The 16,999-nt window shown below is 29.8% G+C and overlaps 2 protein-coding genes across 2 annotated transcripts in view; both read left to right on the forward strand.

The window, feature by feature from the left end:
* The first annotated feature begins 327 nt into the window (after window positions 1-327).
* LOC124537300 (ras-related protein Rab-7a) lies at window positions 328-3,028 on the forward strand. Its single transcript, XM_047114099.1, has one exon. The coding sequence runs from the start codon at window positions 445-447 to the stop codon at window positions 1,069-1,071; it is 627 nt and encodes a 208-aa protein (XP_046970055.1). The 5' UTR covers window positions 328-444; the 3' UTR covers window positions 1,072-3,028.
* A 3,446-nt stretch (window positions 3,029-6,474) lies between these two features.
* Window positions 6,475-16,999, forward strand: part of LOC124539660 (b(0,+)-type amino acid transporter 1-like) — a 30,935-nt gene continuing 20,410 nt past the window's right edge. The window contains exon 1 of the mRNA XM_047116979.1: window positions 6,475-6,626. Coding sequence (XP_046972935.1) covers window positions 6,587-6,626 — 40 coding nt within the window. The 5' untranslated portion in view covers window positions 6,475-6,586. The remainder of the gene's footprint in view (window positions 6,627-16,999) is intronic.

Raw genomic sequence — 16,999 nt, forward strand, 5'->3', positions numbered from 1 at the left:
TTAATTAAATATTGCTTGAATACTGTTATTGATTGTTTTATTATAAATGCACGCATTTATTTATATGAAATAAAAATTTCTACTTAGAAGCAAAATATTTATTTGACTAATCTGAATTACAATTCAATATAAATAGTAATTAAATTTAATTTCAAGATCATAAAAAATATAGTTTAGCAATGGTTTTGTTAGTTGGTGGTTAAATTAATTAGTTGAAATCTAAATATATCTTAAAAATAAATAGAATGATCGATTTGGACTTCGGACTTGAGTCTAAAAGATCCTTATTGGAGCATGTTTAACAGGATTACGTTATTTTACCAATGGTAACATTGCAAACAGGTGACGCATTTATCAATTTCGTTTTATGTCAAAAAGTACCTACAGACAAAGAGTGACTATTATTTTTATTTTTCGTACTAATTGTGTAAATTTTCGTGCAAAATGTCTTCAAGAAAAAAGGTTCTTTTAAAAGTTATCATCCTGGGCGACAGTGGCGTTGGTAAAACTTCATTGATGAATCAGTTTGTCAATAAAAAATTTTCCAACCAGTACAAGGCGACAATAGGCGCTGATTTTCTCACGAAAGAGGTAATTGTCGACGATCGTATCGTCACAATGCAGATCTGGGACACAGCGGGACAAGAGCGATTCCAATCCCTAGGGGTTGCGTTTTATCGTGGGGCGGATTGTTGCGTCTTAGTTTTTGACGTAACTGCCCCCAACACGTTTAAGTCCTTGGAGAGTTGGAGAGACGAATTTTTGATACAAGCATCTCCACGCGATCCGGAAAATTTTCCATTCGTTATACTAGGTAATAAAGTTGATTTGGATAATCGTGCTGTATCTGCCAAACGAGCCCAACAATGGTGTCAGAGTAAAAATGACATCCCCTATTTCGAAACAAGTGCCAAAGAAGCCGTGAATGTCGAACTTGCGTTTCAGACAATAGCACGCAACGCGTTGGCGCAAGAAACAGAAGCAGAGCTGTACAATGAATTCCCTGATCAAATCAAGCTGAATGCTAATGATAATGGTCGCAACAGGGACGGAGATAACTGTGCTTGCTAGGTTCCATACTACTTTTTAACATTGGCAATATACTAGTGTCTCCTTATTTTATATAAAATTTATTACATTAGAGTATAATTTTAATTTATAAGTAATAGTTACTCTGATATTTTATATGTAAAAAATGTATAGGTGTGATCAATCTTTCACTTTGTTTTTGGCAATTTATATAAAATATGTGTGCAGTTGTGTAATTTCACATTATAGATTTGTAAACAAATTTGCTTTTATCATATTCTCAAATTGATCATAGTTGTTCTTATTGTTTTATTGAAGTACAACTGTATCTGTTTAGTATGGTCTAAACAGTTAATATTATTAAAATTATGCATCTGTAGTCATTATTAAAATGATAACCAAAATTAAATTAATTGTGATAATATTTTCTCAAGAAATAGTGGTGACAGAGAAATAAAAAAGATTTACTATTGAGTTTGTTAGGTATATGTAGGAATTTATAAAAAGTTTTGTATTTCAAAAGAGAATAGATTAATAAATAATGCATCTGCTAAGGTATTAGTATTTGAGAAAAAGGGCAAACAACAAAGTTTATATTTGGTACATTGAATGTAGTAAAATAATAAACATGCTTTATTGAAAATTATACATTGTAGGAACTATTTATGTTAAAACTACTCCAAGTATAATTATATAAAGATCTTTTGAATACAAAATTGTGTTTACCATTTTATTTTGTTTTATAGTTTTATGAAGTTTTATCAAAAATGTTTGTTAAGAACCAGAATTATTATTGGACAGAAGTATAATCTGTCTTAAAAAATCTTAGTAATTATATCTTAATAATTGAAAGTTTCACTACAAATCAAACACACAGTACTAAAATAATACTAAAACAAATTTTATTTTAATATTTACTTAAAATACATAAAAACTTTGAATACAATAGTTTAGAATATATTCTAAAGGTTTGTTTTCTAAAGAGAAATGTAATACACATTTGTTATTTTATCTATGTTCTTATAATAATCTGTCATTATAATTGTAACTGTCACTCTGTAATCTATACTGTTTGATTATTAAAGGGTAATGATTTTAAATTAGTGGACAGTGGTACTATATAACATGTTACATTTTCAAGCATTTAAAGATAAAAATTGCTATCAAAATTTAAAATGAAATGTCGAATGAAATTCTTTTTCATTTAATATATATAACTGTTTTGTTTTAAGATATTGAACAAAGTTACAGTTGTTTTTGTATAACACTTTCATTAAATATTTCTGTATATATTTGAATTTTATATTGATAGATATAAGTAGTTAATGGTAAATACTATCATGTTTACACATAATAAGTTACTCAGCATTTTGTAATACACTCATTATTTTAATAAAATTGCTATATATCATAGTAAATATTGTTACTGGAATGGTTATCTTTATCATAAAATTATACTAAGGACATGCATATAACACAGCACCAGTCGTCCACGCAAAACTAATCATTTAGTCATAAGATAATGTGTGTTGATAAAATATTACTCTTAATACTTTGAATCATTACAATAGCTTCAACTAGCTCCCTGCATATAGGAGCTATTATTGTGTTTCTTACCTTAAGGTAGTTATATCATTATGTATCTTTATGCTCAGAAGTAACTGATATGCAGCTATGGCAGAGCTTATGGACTATAATAATGAATGTTGTAGATCTGCTTTACGAGTTTGCAGTCATGGCCTATCATTGAAATAAAATATGCCATTTAAATATTAAGTTTGAAGACATGGGCTTGTCACAGACCTTGCCTTCTAGTATACATGCAATTGGATTTCGAATGTTTGTATTAATCCCTCTGCTACTTGTTTTTTGGGGGATCTTATTGGATTTTAATAAACAATAACTTAAATGATAAGATATAGTTTAAAGGTAAAGAAATACGACATACGCTGTAATTGGTTGCTTTTAATTTTATATTAATAAATAAAAATCCACATCATATTCTTGTTTTATTATCCTCTTTGTAGTAATTAAATTATTATTTTTTTTCAATATAGACATTCCTTTACTTATTTATTGAAAGCAGCAGGTATACTTAAATCTAAGAAAGTCTTTGGGTTTTTATTATTTTAAATCCTTATTTTTATGTCAACTTATAATTATATCATGTAAATGGAATATAGTCCTCAGATGTCATGTAGGTATCTATACTTCATTCCAACCATAAGAGAAGAAAAGCAATAATAAACAACATTTAACAGCAAATGTATGCGATTTAATTGGTCAAGAACTTGATTAATCTATGATATTCACTATTTAAGGATTTCCACCAAATTGCCTAATGAACATCGGAACGGAATTTTAAAAGTCTAAGTAGTTAAGTGTAATAGTGTGTTTATAAATAAAGATAAACTAGGAATCGAAAACTCTTAATAGTGCACAATATTCCTACCTTTTCTTGGGTTAAAGTTTGTACAACAACAAAATCATATATATCTTATATGGTCCTATGTATAAGGGTCAAAGTACAAAATCATAAAACTTAAGTAGATCCTCTCGAAGGGTTTATATATGCTGATGAGAAACGTCATTCTTCTTGCTTTTCTGCGACGTTTGGAATTGATTTCGTGAAAAGGAACGAACGTGTGCAACAGGAAGTCAGGTAAGGGCGCGCTATTTCATTTAACCAATAAGCATCATATGGTAGGTATCAATCTATTTTTAAGGGTACTTATATAATATTTATGCTCCCATTACCAACATTAAATGTCAGGTTCGCTGGATTTTTTTAAAAACTAATAAAGAAGTCAAAATGACACATTGGTCAGTTAACTTGTTATATAGCGTTAGGTAAAGATTATTTTTAAGACGTTTTGAAATTAACACTTTTTTATTATTATCTATTTATTCGTCGTTCACATAACGAAAGTAATTAGCCCCAACAACATTTATAATTTAAAAGAATCGATAGCAAAATTGATTATAATATCAAAGTGATGCTATTTTTTCGAAATGAATATACTAAACTACCTGCTAGACCAATGAAGTAATCAAAAAGATAGGGTGTCCTCCTTTTTAAGTCACAAACTACCTCATGTCTTTCAGTAGGTGCCTTTACTATGTTTTAAGCATGTGGAATAAAGATGACTGCAAAAAAAACCTGATAAAACCGATATACATGTATTTTTGCTCGTAATTAATTACAGTAAGAGTGCATTTAACTTCTAATTTGAAACATAAACGTATGTTGGACCCATCGATACCTTAAATTTAAAAATAACGGAATCGAAATAATATTAAAAGAAACTTTTCTGCACTTGTTTCACTTAGATGGCTGGCTTGTTCATAGGCTGAGGCGTAGGACCTAGACTAAAACGTCAGGCAGGAAGGAAATCATAATGACTAAATATTCCTAACAACGCCTGTGATTGCCTGTGAGCCTGAATTAGACTAGCCACATGATTATCTGAAGTTACTAGATAAACAAATATTATAGATTCTTTAATCAGGTGCGATTATGCAGATGTTTCCACGCTATCACGATTGGGTTGACGTATCAGCATCTCGTGATGCAAATACCAGCGCTGGTACACTTGAAACCAGAAAAAGGCCACCGATCAGATCTTTCCAAATATAGACTACCCAAATAAAGGCAACCGATCAGATCTTTCCAAATGGAGCTCTCACCTCCACCAAGAAAAACAAATTTTCACAAGAATAAGCTTTATTAAGTTTAATAAACACAGTTCTACAATAACGCCTCCAACATATCGATCGAAGTTACAACCCCCATCAGACCTTAACGATTATACAAAGTATACCTAAAAAGTACTTGGTTTTTATTTTTTATATTAACGTTTTGGTTATCTAATCGTCGTTTGGATAATTGGCGTTCTGCTGAACCGAAGCTAAAGTTAAGTCCTGAACCATCTGAAAATTAATACGTATGATAGTATTGTCTCTTGGCTAGATCATAATATAATATATAATGCAACAGATCCTTTTTCAATCCAATCCAATCCATATCCAAATTTTGAGTTTTTCAGTGGAAAAATTTATCAGTAACTGCTCTTCAGCTGTAAGATATAAGTGTGTTGCCTCGGAAAGCACTTATTGATGTCAATTGCCTGAATCCTACCCGGTCGTGATTTATTCGCCATCCCAATGGATTATACATAGGCATACAGTATAGTATGATCGACGTACTTGGTTTTCTTTCACGAGATTGAATACAATGGCTCAAATCAGTCAGGACGACATTACCATCATGTATTAAATACTTCCCAACAAATGCCGAGATGCGTCTCGTCGTTTTCCCGTTTAGGTGATAAATATCAAAAAGTACTGACAATGCCATATTTTAATAATGTCAACCTTCTATATAAACTCTAATACCCTATTTTCCCCACTCGAGGGACGAATTTCTTAAAATTGTGGCTACATCACAAATGTTAACTGAAGTTAGGCCGTCCTTTCATTAGCAAATTAACAAGTATTTAAATGTTGCGGGTCATTACTTCAAACATCATCTGTAGGTAGGCATGTAGACCGTAGACCCAAACCGAGGTTAATGGATATATGGAAAGTTATTATAACGGTACGTTTTGTTGTGTATTTTTCGACTACTGATTTAATACTTTGCTTGGCTAGAGTGAATTTGTTTTAATATCCGTAAAAATGACATCGATAAAAAATGTAAGTTTCTATTTCAAAAGTGCAGTAGATTCGGAATTAGTTACAGAGCCTCCACCGAAGAAATATAGAGGTTCAATATGATAGAGTTATCCAGTACAAAGACTTTTATCTGAACAATTTTGAATATAATTAATAGTTTTCGTGTCACTACTCTTTTTTTGCATCAATCTATATTAAAAATAAAAATTTGTATTTTTTATGTCTTATAATGCTAAATTTTGCGTTTCTTGATTTCCTCGTATGTATTTAAATTCTTATTCTTCTCGTCTTAATTTTTGTTTAATAGTAAACGAAATTTAAAGAGTATGAAAGCCTCTCTAAGGGAGTCCGAGTCGTACTTGAACTGTTTTCAAATTCCTTTATTTGTTCATCCATGTTATCGATCATAAATATTTTATTAAATTTAATGTGATGCACAAAAACATGTGTTATAATTACCACAAAAACGTAAACTTTTGATGAAAACCGTATCAAAAATCAATCGTATTGTTTTGCAAGAAAGTACCGATTTGATGGTGAAAAATAAATAGACAAAATACTGTTCAGATGTTCCAAAAAGAGTGAATGACAATTTTTCGTACATGAAATAGTACACAGTATTAAAATCCGTCTATCTCTAACTCTGAATTGTGATTCCATAAACACGATCAAATTAAATGTACCACCATAACCATTTCTCATTCATTAACGTACTACATACGTAATTTGTCCGAAGTATGGAGGTACGTCTTCACTTCAGCGTGCGCATGCGAAGCGGGGAGGGGAAGCTACAGCATTTCAGCCGGCTAGCTAGTCGGTCGTTCAGTCTCGCTTGTGACATGAAAGGGCGCGATTCTTCACACGCATCACGGTGCTCCGAGAAATGCATCACCATGAACAGCCGCCTGGGATTGCATGTAATGGTAAGTGCTTTACGATATATTTTCTAAGAGAACACTACCACTATACCAAAAAGTCTTTAAGTATTTTTTATATCCCTATATCAGTAACGTTACATTATGGTCTTACGAATTACCGTGGTTCCAATACAACATATATAATAGTTTTTAAAGAAAATTAATATATATGTATATACTATACATCAACTATTATCGAAACTAAAAAGACATAAAAGTCATTTTCTTAAATATGTTTATAACATATATAACCGATGTATGTTAGTACTAATAAATATAATTACGATAGTCAAAAATACTCTATTAAGAAGCTTATAGTTAATTTAAAAATGAGTATCAAAAAGTTATAGCTAGATGTAATTTTCAACTAATAAGTTTCAGTACTATGAATGTTACCATTTAATGAAAAATATAATTCGTTAATTCTAATTTCAGTCTAATTTGTTGAACTTGTTTATTTTCATTTATGATAAGTTTTGTATTTCTTCAATAAACGATGATACTCCTCTTAAATTCCATGTGTCCTCATTGACCTTGCGCTACATGCGAAGGGACAATTAGCGAAGAGTTATTCCACTAGCAAACAATAAACCCTTTAATATTTAATGCTATCGATAGTGAGTTCATTTGAAGTGAATATGTAAATTGAAATATAATAAACCAAATTGTCTATGGATACTACAACAAATCTTTACTTGTGTAGTTTAAATTTCGAGGTATGAAAATATGTAAGCTGACTTTTTTAGTAAAAAATTAAAAAGATTTTCTCGGTTTCGATCCCAACTACCAATTTTTTTTTTTAAATAAACTGATGATCTCTACGTGTTTAAAAATAAGATACGTATGCTATGTATACGTATGCTCTATCATATTTCAATTCAAAGTTTTCTATACCTAAATATTTTTATATATTCATATATTTAATCTTAAAGTTTTAGTTTTGATGAACAACAAATAATCAATTACTTATTTATTGATTATTTATTTATTCACGTCTTTTCTGTTTTGGTTGTATATTTTATAGCTACAGAAAACTCTACTTTTTGTTGTTCTAGTTTTCTGTACTATTCAACCTTAAAATTGTATTAGTATAAAAACATAAAATATATATAAATCGAAGGCTATTTATCATTAGACCATGAATCTTTAATAATATTAAGTGGGTACATGTTATATTGAAACATTTCAATTATATATTTTCTAGATTAGATTCTCGTTGGATTATAAATAGTCATTTATAATAGTCTATAGTTGTAATTTTAACATAAAATTTTAATTTAACAAAAATAAAAAGATTAGCGCAAGAAGAAAGTATTACATACGATAAGAAAACCCATAAAATCCATAGGTCATGTTGATGCCATAGCCTTATAGCGTGTTGTACCTAATTGGGACAGGAGCAAATCAAACAAAGGTTTCGCTTAACTGATGCCGTCTTTGTATCAATGAAATTAATTGAAAGGCATGCTTCATACTTATCGGACTCTTTAGATTAATTGAAAATTGTACAGCACTTAACAGATAAGCTTTCATATTAAGCGTCCTAGTTAACAGGTCGAATACGTAAAATACGAATATCTCTGATTTAAATTCGGACACTAAATTTTCACGTGCTCGAGTTGCTTGTCCAATTAATCTTGTGCTCCGCGGCGGTGGGCCTCTCCTTGTGGATATTAACACGTATAGAATTTCTTTCACATGTGTATCCATAACTTTACTTAATTATAATGAACAGTTTATATTATGTCGTTACCGCAATTTAAGTAAATGATATATAACATAGAGTTGGATTCATCGAACATGTCTTAAAAACATTCTTAGTAAGATCGTTAATAACATGTGCAATACTTTATTTCCTTTATTAAATCATCTATTACAGACATACGATTGATTGGGATTACAGATTTACCTCCATATAATTAAACTAGCATCCCGCCCCGGCTTCACACGGATGTAATGCTGATACTAAATATACTACAGAAATTGTTTATTTACGACATCACAGTAGAAACTTCTAAAATTATCGATGTTTCTTTACTGTATTGTCCATGTATGATATACAAAAAACCTCCTCCGAACCTTCCTCTCGAATCACTCTATCTATTGAAAATAACCGCATCAAAATCCGTTGCTTAATTTTAAAGATCTAAGCATACATATTTATAGACGGCAGTAAGTGACTTTGTTTTATACCTACTATGCAATGATTCATTACTTTGCATTAAGTTAATCATTGCAACTAACATTGAAATCATATATGCTTTTACGAATTTAAAATTTAGGGCATATGACGATAATTTATCGTATACGTGCCATGAGATTATTTTTATCAACAAACATTAAAACAATAAAGCAATTCGTAGGTCACTTAGTTGTTGAATTAACAGAAAATTACCGGCGCAATAAATCCATAATCTTTGCCCTGAATTTATAATACCAATAATATCATGTTCATTTAATCGTCAGCTTCAATGTTAAATTTTATGCTATTTATTCGATTGACATTCTATTTTGTCACGTATATGATGTACGATTTTTTTATTGTTCAATTTCATGCTGATGCTTTAATTAATGATGCTTCATTTGGCTTTATTTAAAAGTTTCACGACGCAATGTCATGATAATCACTTATACACCTGATCATGTTGTTTAGGGGCGATTAGTTAAACAATTTTGCGTCTCTTACGAATTTAAATTCATTTATGCCAGTAAAAGAGGGAATTTTGGTTTTTACTAAATGGCCTGTATTTAAATAACCTTTAATAGTAAGGGAGAAAGTGTATGTCTAAATTGAACTTAAAAATACGTACCTATATATACTTTTAATATTATTATAAATTATAATATATAGAATATTTTTTTTACATAAAAGATCGTTAACTGAATCTAAATTTTCCATCAAGAATATTAATGACGTGTTCATTTTCCTGACTTCACATTAAATGTTATTCTCCGACATGTAATAAGCTTTTGAATAATAGCCTATTAAACATTATTCGTAAATATTTTTGGGACTACATTTTAACAGCCTATTTAAATTTCGATTTGCAAATCGCAAATTATTTAAGTACTTCTATATACAGCAAACGAGCAAGTACATATGTCGAGATGGAATCAGATCGATCATAAATTAAGGGGTTGAGGCATCATTTAAAATGTCGTTGGCCTAATCAGAGTTTTAACAATGTGTGCGTTCCGATTTTTAAATTGTATGATTGTAACCGTATTGCATCATTCCACGCTCTTACTACGGTCATGGGTAAGTTCTATAGAGAGTGATAGTATCTATTTAATCTAGGGTTTCCGTCAGCAACTACTGTAGGGTGAGAATTCGGAAAATCCATCGCTCATGTGTTCAAATAGAGGGTAATTTAATTTAATGTTGATAGTAGATATTTTGTAAGTCCATGTCGGGGCGTGTAGATGGGGACTTTATTAAAAATTTACCAAACATAGGTATTTAGAGTTTTATATTAACTTTTAATTGAAATCACACTTTATTACAACGAATCTACGAATTATTTTGAGGTAAAATATTCTGAAAATGCCAGAAATCCTAGTTAAGAGTTATTCGATTTTTTTTTACGGTTATTATTTAATATTAATTTAAAATACATAGAAAACTAACTACCTGAAATCGGCAAATTGTTGAAAATTACAGGCACTAAACGTACTTAAATAGAAATATTTCTAATTTTCCACGCATTCGATACAAAGTTTTCTTATCTCTATCAGTATGACTCATAGGTAGGTAGGTAAGTACAGTAGGTAGTAAGTACAAGCGGCAATTCGGGGAAAAATAATGTTGTTTAAAATAATGTATTTCTAAAATACACATTGAAACGATAAAGTAAAAACATGCAAAGGTCCTCATTTATCTTTCAGATGCACATGTGAGTGGATTTCAATAAATTATATGCACAAAATACCATAAAAAATCAGTGACCTTGCACGGACTTCAATCCTCAATGTTCGGTGAAGATTGACGTTTTGCTATGAGGCTATCTCGGCTTCAAACGTTAACAAAAAGGAGTTAAACTATTTAGATAATTAAGATGATTTATAGTAAAATTTTCCTGTAATATATTACTTATTTCTACGGAGCATATTTGACGTAGACGTACTCTAGATCAAACGCAACGATAGAATGCGTCGAATGACTGACATGCTACAAATAAAATAGGCGCCAAATAGCTACCGTCTATTTTAATTAAGGTATTTTAAAAGCATAGTTCACGGTACAGAGACACACGTAGTGCACTTCTATAAATTAATAAAATTAAGCTTCATGTATAAAAATTATCTACCAAAAGTAAAAAATAATGATGACTATTCAATTTGAATGAAAAATAAAAATGTAAAGAGAGCAAGAAATTAATAGTCATATCGTGTAATATATACGATACATTTGATAATAAAACATATACATATTTTGAAACGATATAAGTAATTGCATTATTAACACTATTACAGAGTTTTTTTAGCATAGCATATTTTTGTACTTATACTTACGTTAATTATTTACCTAACAAAGATAATGAAATTCGGACAAAAAAAAAATGTGATTACTTTTTGCGAATTGGTATATTTGTCACAGTAAAAAATTCAAGTCTTATAAAAATATCGATAAAGCTACAAAATGAACCCTGCTACAAATCACAATTTTACCTGTAGGTACTTTAATTATTATTTAATTTTATGTATTATTTTTTATTCACTTTTAATAATTATTTATCGTAGGTCGGGGTGCCACACTTTGCTAACTTTTAAACTTCTTATTCTCTTTAGGTACTGAGAACAACTAATTGGACTAAAATATATGAATATGCGAACAGAACAGCTAAAGCTATACACATTGTATTTTATATTTTTCAATGCGAATGATACTGAGAATTCAATAGAAATACCGCAATTAATTAAAACTTATTAAAAGAACGATTTAATTTGCAATACAACTGAGGACGTCCGTATATTTAAAAAATAATCATAATATTAAAACATTACGTAATATTTTCTACTGAATAGTTTATAAGATGAAATAAGTTGAGATCATATTAGTAACGACATCAGGGTTATTTGAAAAACTTCGCATTGGTAACGATTCATGTGAAGAGGAAAATGTCGGTGGATAAAGACAAATTATGTATTTAGAAATGGCTTGATTAGATTAGATATATCAGCTATATCGAAATACTCATTACATTTCCTGTAATTATGTCACGTATCCTGATATAATCTTTATTAATATTATGAATGTGAAAGTATCTCTGTCTGTCTGTCGGTCTTCCCCGACCAAACCGAACCGAACTTGGTATGAAGCAAACTTAAACTCCAAGAAAGGAGCACTAGAACGCAAGCGAAGCCGTGGGCGACTACTAGTAATAAATAAAAATGAAAGTCTACACAATGCATTGTTTTCATAGAGTATCTATTTAATACAATTAAAATAAAATATCTGTTAATTAATAATCCATGTATACAAAAATGTATGGGAGTAAGCACTTAATATTACGGAGTTATTTATAGTTTTCGTCTTGGATAATTTCTAAATGAGTCATAGCGTATTACTGACATTTTGACAAATATACTTTTTAAAATGATAGATGATACGGCTCACCTATTAGAGCAATGAGTGAATACCAATATGTCTCATTAATTTAATTTATCAATGTGATTGAAATATAAATTCAAGCCGCCTACGCTTTTCATATCGCAAAAATGTCTTAAACTCGTTTTGACGCATGCGTGAAACATATTGATTGGTCCGTAGCGAATCCCGCTCCTTTGACTGACTTTGAAAATGTTCTCTCTGACTTATCTATTATTCTACGTATATACAAAATTGAAAATGTCAGAGCTTGTTACATTGACTTTAAAAATTTAGCATAAATTTCGATGTAGTTGTTATCTTCAACTGGAAATGTTTATTGCATTACAAATAAATAAATTATATAGCACTGGTGATTACAAATGTATATTGATTTTTTAGTTAGGATGATTGTGACGTCATCAATTATATTTGTTAATATAACGGAAGTAGACAATTATAATATGCTTGAATAGTGTTGATACAAAATTTTATGTTTCGTATCTAATTGTTAATTAGTGAACACGTCTTAATTTAAAATAATGGTAAGGTTTTAAATGAATAATTTACTTTGAATCAAGCATTTAGGAATTCAGCGGGCGTTTAAGAGCTGTGTTATATGAGGTCCTGTGACGTAGCAATCTCAGAATAAACGATGGTCGCTTCTAATTATACCTACAATATACTATCGTGATACTGTCTGCAGCTTCATTTTAAAGCATATCTGTTTTGTAATTGCAGAGTATGAACAGATTGTTTATAGTGCTTCAGCTTCACTTGTGGTAGCATTAAATGTTCATTGAATATTAAATGTGTCATAAAAATAATTAATATAATAAAAATCAATATATCTTATATGTATTGGTTTTTGGGAGCCTGGGGTTAGTTAATGTAATATCTTCTGATTACGAGTTAAAACCTGACGTAACATTAAATTCTCATACTCTTAAATCGCGTTTATGATAATGATTTATCTCGGGCGAGCGATATGTATCCCGTTGAAATTGGAGTGGAATAAGCTCCAAGTTTTACAAGAGAGAAGATCTTTTTATATTAGTTTTAATAATTGCAATATACGAGTAGTACGTATTCGAAAAAAACATCTATTAGCTACGTTATATGTAAGTTTAGAAAAAAATGTCTCTATTTTTAGACTATGTCACGTGTAGACAGCAAAATGGAGGGAGTTAGTTGGTCATAGTTTAAGTTATTTTTAAAATACACGTTCATTTAGTCGCACATATAAATAAAAGGAGAATTATATTTTATTATATTACATATAAAATAAATTTGTATTGACATGAATAGTATATTTAATAAAAATAAAATTAATAGTAATTAAAAGTACGCGTTTAAAGTAGATTTCTATGTAAATTAAGTTAGTAAAATAGTTTTATGAATAAGTTCAAATCTGGGCTTTAAAAAGGTTTTTGTAGAGATATCATTAGTTGTTATTTAAAAATTGTGTTCATGGCTTAAAACTACTTCCTACACATTTAAGTTTACTAACTGTATTTTCTTTAAGCCGAGTGCAAGATAAAAGCATAAGTTTAGCATTTATAAAAAGCAGTAATCTCGCTTGGTTATGTATCCGCGATCCCAAGCAAAGCTCTATTTACTCTGCTATCTTCTAGGATCAGTTAAACGTCTTATACTTTAACCAGTTTAAGAACTTGGATCTAAAGTCATTTCAAGGGCACAAAGGACATTTTCTGGCGACGATAAGTCTACTAGTTTTATTCGCTACGTCACAAAAGGGTCGTTCGCCTCTACTCGAGAAACGTTATCTGTAACTAAGTTTTCTTCATATCTCTATTAAAATAATAAATTTGATTACAGTTCTGCTACCAATATTCAGGATTAAATTTTAGTTGTTATACTTGGCATTACAATTTTTGTTACTTTCTTATTTCAATTGAATGAAAAACTTTATGTATAAGTTAAAGGCTACTTGGTGTTTGGGCTTCTACCGGAAAACAACAATAATTTGTTTCAAATCAAATCAAATCAAATCAATTTTATTGAAGTAAAATTCACAATGAAGCGTTTTTGAATCGTCAACAATTAAATACTACCACCGTTTCGGAAAGCCGCTTCTAGCGAGAAGAAACGGCAAGAAACTCGCATAGTTGCTCTGTATAAATAAGATTTATAATGCTGTAGTAAATGTGCAATTAACAGTAATTAGTGTCCTATGATGGAACCCGAGCCTAACTCCAGGCGTTTCTTTCTAGAAAGTACTCTTTTAATGAATAGTATGATTTATTTATTAATTTAGTCATAATAATCTTTTTAAATTTTGAGTATGGTAAATTGATTATATTTTCCGGTATCTTATTATATATGCGTATACCATTTCTGTTGTGTTTCGGTCAAGTAAGTGAGTCAGGGTAACTACAGGCGGACATAACATTTTATTTCTCAAGGTTGGTAGCGCATTGACGTTGTAAAGGATGGTTGATGTTTCTTACAGTGCCAATGACAATGGGCGGTGGTGACCACTAACCATTAGGTTTCCCATTCTAGGTATCTTTGTCAAATTTAAAATAAAGTTATTTCAATATTCAATATTTTTTTCGATGAAATTGCAAGCGTTTTATCACCGAATTTCTTTTCGCATTTGATTTTGTAAAATACAATACGATTGTTTCTGATATTTATTCTGAAGTACTTATAATAAATGTACGTATGAAGCATATAATTAAAGTCATTAAAGTCTTTTTTGAGATAATATTGCAATTCTCAATATAGCTATTATGTACACTATTAAGTATTTTTGTAATTATAAGGTATTCCTGTGGCTGAATCAAGTTTTAATATTGCACAATAGCTTTAAATAACAAGTTGCAGATATTGTATATTTATTGCTATGTTGCCAAATCATCTAGTTGTTGATCTAAACATTCTTCAATTGTGTTTTAATAGCATTCTCAAATTTAATTACGTTTTAAAATAAATGCAAAATAAGTTGCGTTATTTTTAAAATTTCAAACGTTTTTGTTTCAAACCTTTTACAAAAAGAAATTTTGCGTAGCCGTCAGGCCATTGAGATTGACAAGAGCTTTCAGACCATATCAATCTCATCTTAATTAATTTTATTTTAAAGGTCCATTCTAATTATTAGCTTTTAAATAGAATATAGAATATGTATTGTACTTGCGTGGTGATTAAAAAAATGTACTACTAGTTCGGAAAGAAACACCTCTGATTGAGAAGAACCGGAAAAGAAACAAAGTAGGCCATTTTATTTATATCTACGTTTCTAACAAGTCATAACTTTTGAAATATTCTTTAAATTTGTTTCTTGTCGAATATTTATGTGTCACGCAAATCCCTCTTATGCAACAAAAATCATATTGATATCGGCTGTATTACCCCAGACCAGAATGCTATACAAAATTATGCTGTAGTACTTCTACAGCATAATTTTGTATAAAATAAGTTTCTTTACCACTTAACCCTAAATCCTGCAGAGTTGTTCTTAGGTGATCATTTGGAGTCCTATATTTTACACATTTAGTGTTTTAACTTTTTAACAGTAGATCATTGACACCAAGCCTAATTATTATTTTTGAGAGAGCAATGTTCACATCGTCATATACTGATTGGCGTCATTTTGTGAAGAGGTGACATCACAAACAATTCTATCTCGTGCGTATCATTCAAAATATAAGTTAGGACATTTATATAAGACAACATTAGCGAAGCCACAACTTCTTGCCAATCAATTTGATTTAATATATTTTCTTAAATTCCTACCTAATAATGATAGACCCACAATACTTTAAAGTATTGAGATGGTTTTGTAATTATAAGGGTTTGAATTAATATTTTATTTACATATCGTGATAGTATTACTTTATTTAATTAGGTTATGTTAGAAAACGCGCCGTAGGTAATTCACACATTAAACATCTGCATCTTACACAAAGCAATTGCATGGCATCAATTATCAAATTTACAATATTAGAATTGAATTTTGAACGTCATTATAAAATCATCAGGTTCACAGTATGAAAATTATAGCTATTGTCACATTCTTCAATTATTCGATCGAGATAGAGTAAGAGTAGGAGAGGAATGCTGCTGTTCAGTTATTGAAATTGTTACGTCATTAAAAATGAATTGCAAAGGAAGTTGTAAAATCTCACTCAAAATTAATGGGGAAAATGATAAATTTATTTATTTATTTATTAAAAAAATAAAATTTTGGTTTATCTAGTTGCACAATCTTTTATCGGGTGTTTTTATTTCTCATGTGAATCGATTTGGCTAGGGAACACACTAGATTCGATCGCTAGAATATAGAGTAAGCACTGATATAGTTGACAAAATAAATTATATAACCGAATGTAATGAAAAGCAATTACTTTCAAATTATACAATCACGCGTCGGATATTAGTAGTGAGGAATAAATTACATCATTTTCAGTCGAGATACGTAGCAAAGTATAAGAAATATTCATACGTACGTATGCGTGTATGATATATGTACATACGTATGTACGTACAAACAATAACAATAACAAACAATTGATTACACTTTCATATGAAAAGTTTTGCCTTAACGACTCTTACTTTACAATTTATTGTATCATATATTAATATATTTGGATTTTAGCCATATCTGATCTTTGTTGATATATTTATTATCATTCCAACCAAAATTTCGTACAATTTACAAATTTAAGATACGGATGTGATTTCTTATATAATCGTAATAACATTGAATTTTTTTATATCTTATGATGCGAAATGTTCTGACGTTGTGACGTCGTATGTGCATTAAATG

Source organism: Vanessa cardui, chromosome 2 (genome assembly GCF_905220365.1).
Source record: "Vanessa cardui chromosome 2, ilVanCard2.1, whole genome shotgun sequence".
NCBI lineage: Eukaryota > Metazoa > Arthropoda > Insecta > Lepidoptera > Nymphalidae > Vanessa > Vanessa cardui.

Coding starts and splice junctions, on each gene's coding strand:
- LOC124537300 (XM_047114099.1), top strand. CDS start 445: ATGTCTTCAAGAAAAAAGGTTCTTTTAAAAGTTATCATCCTGGGCGAC.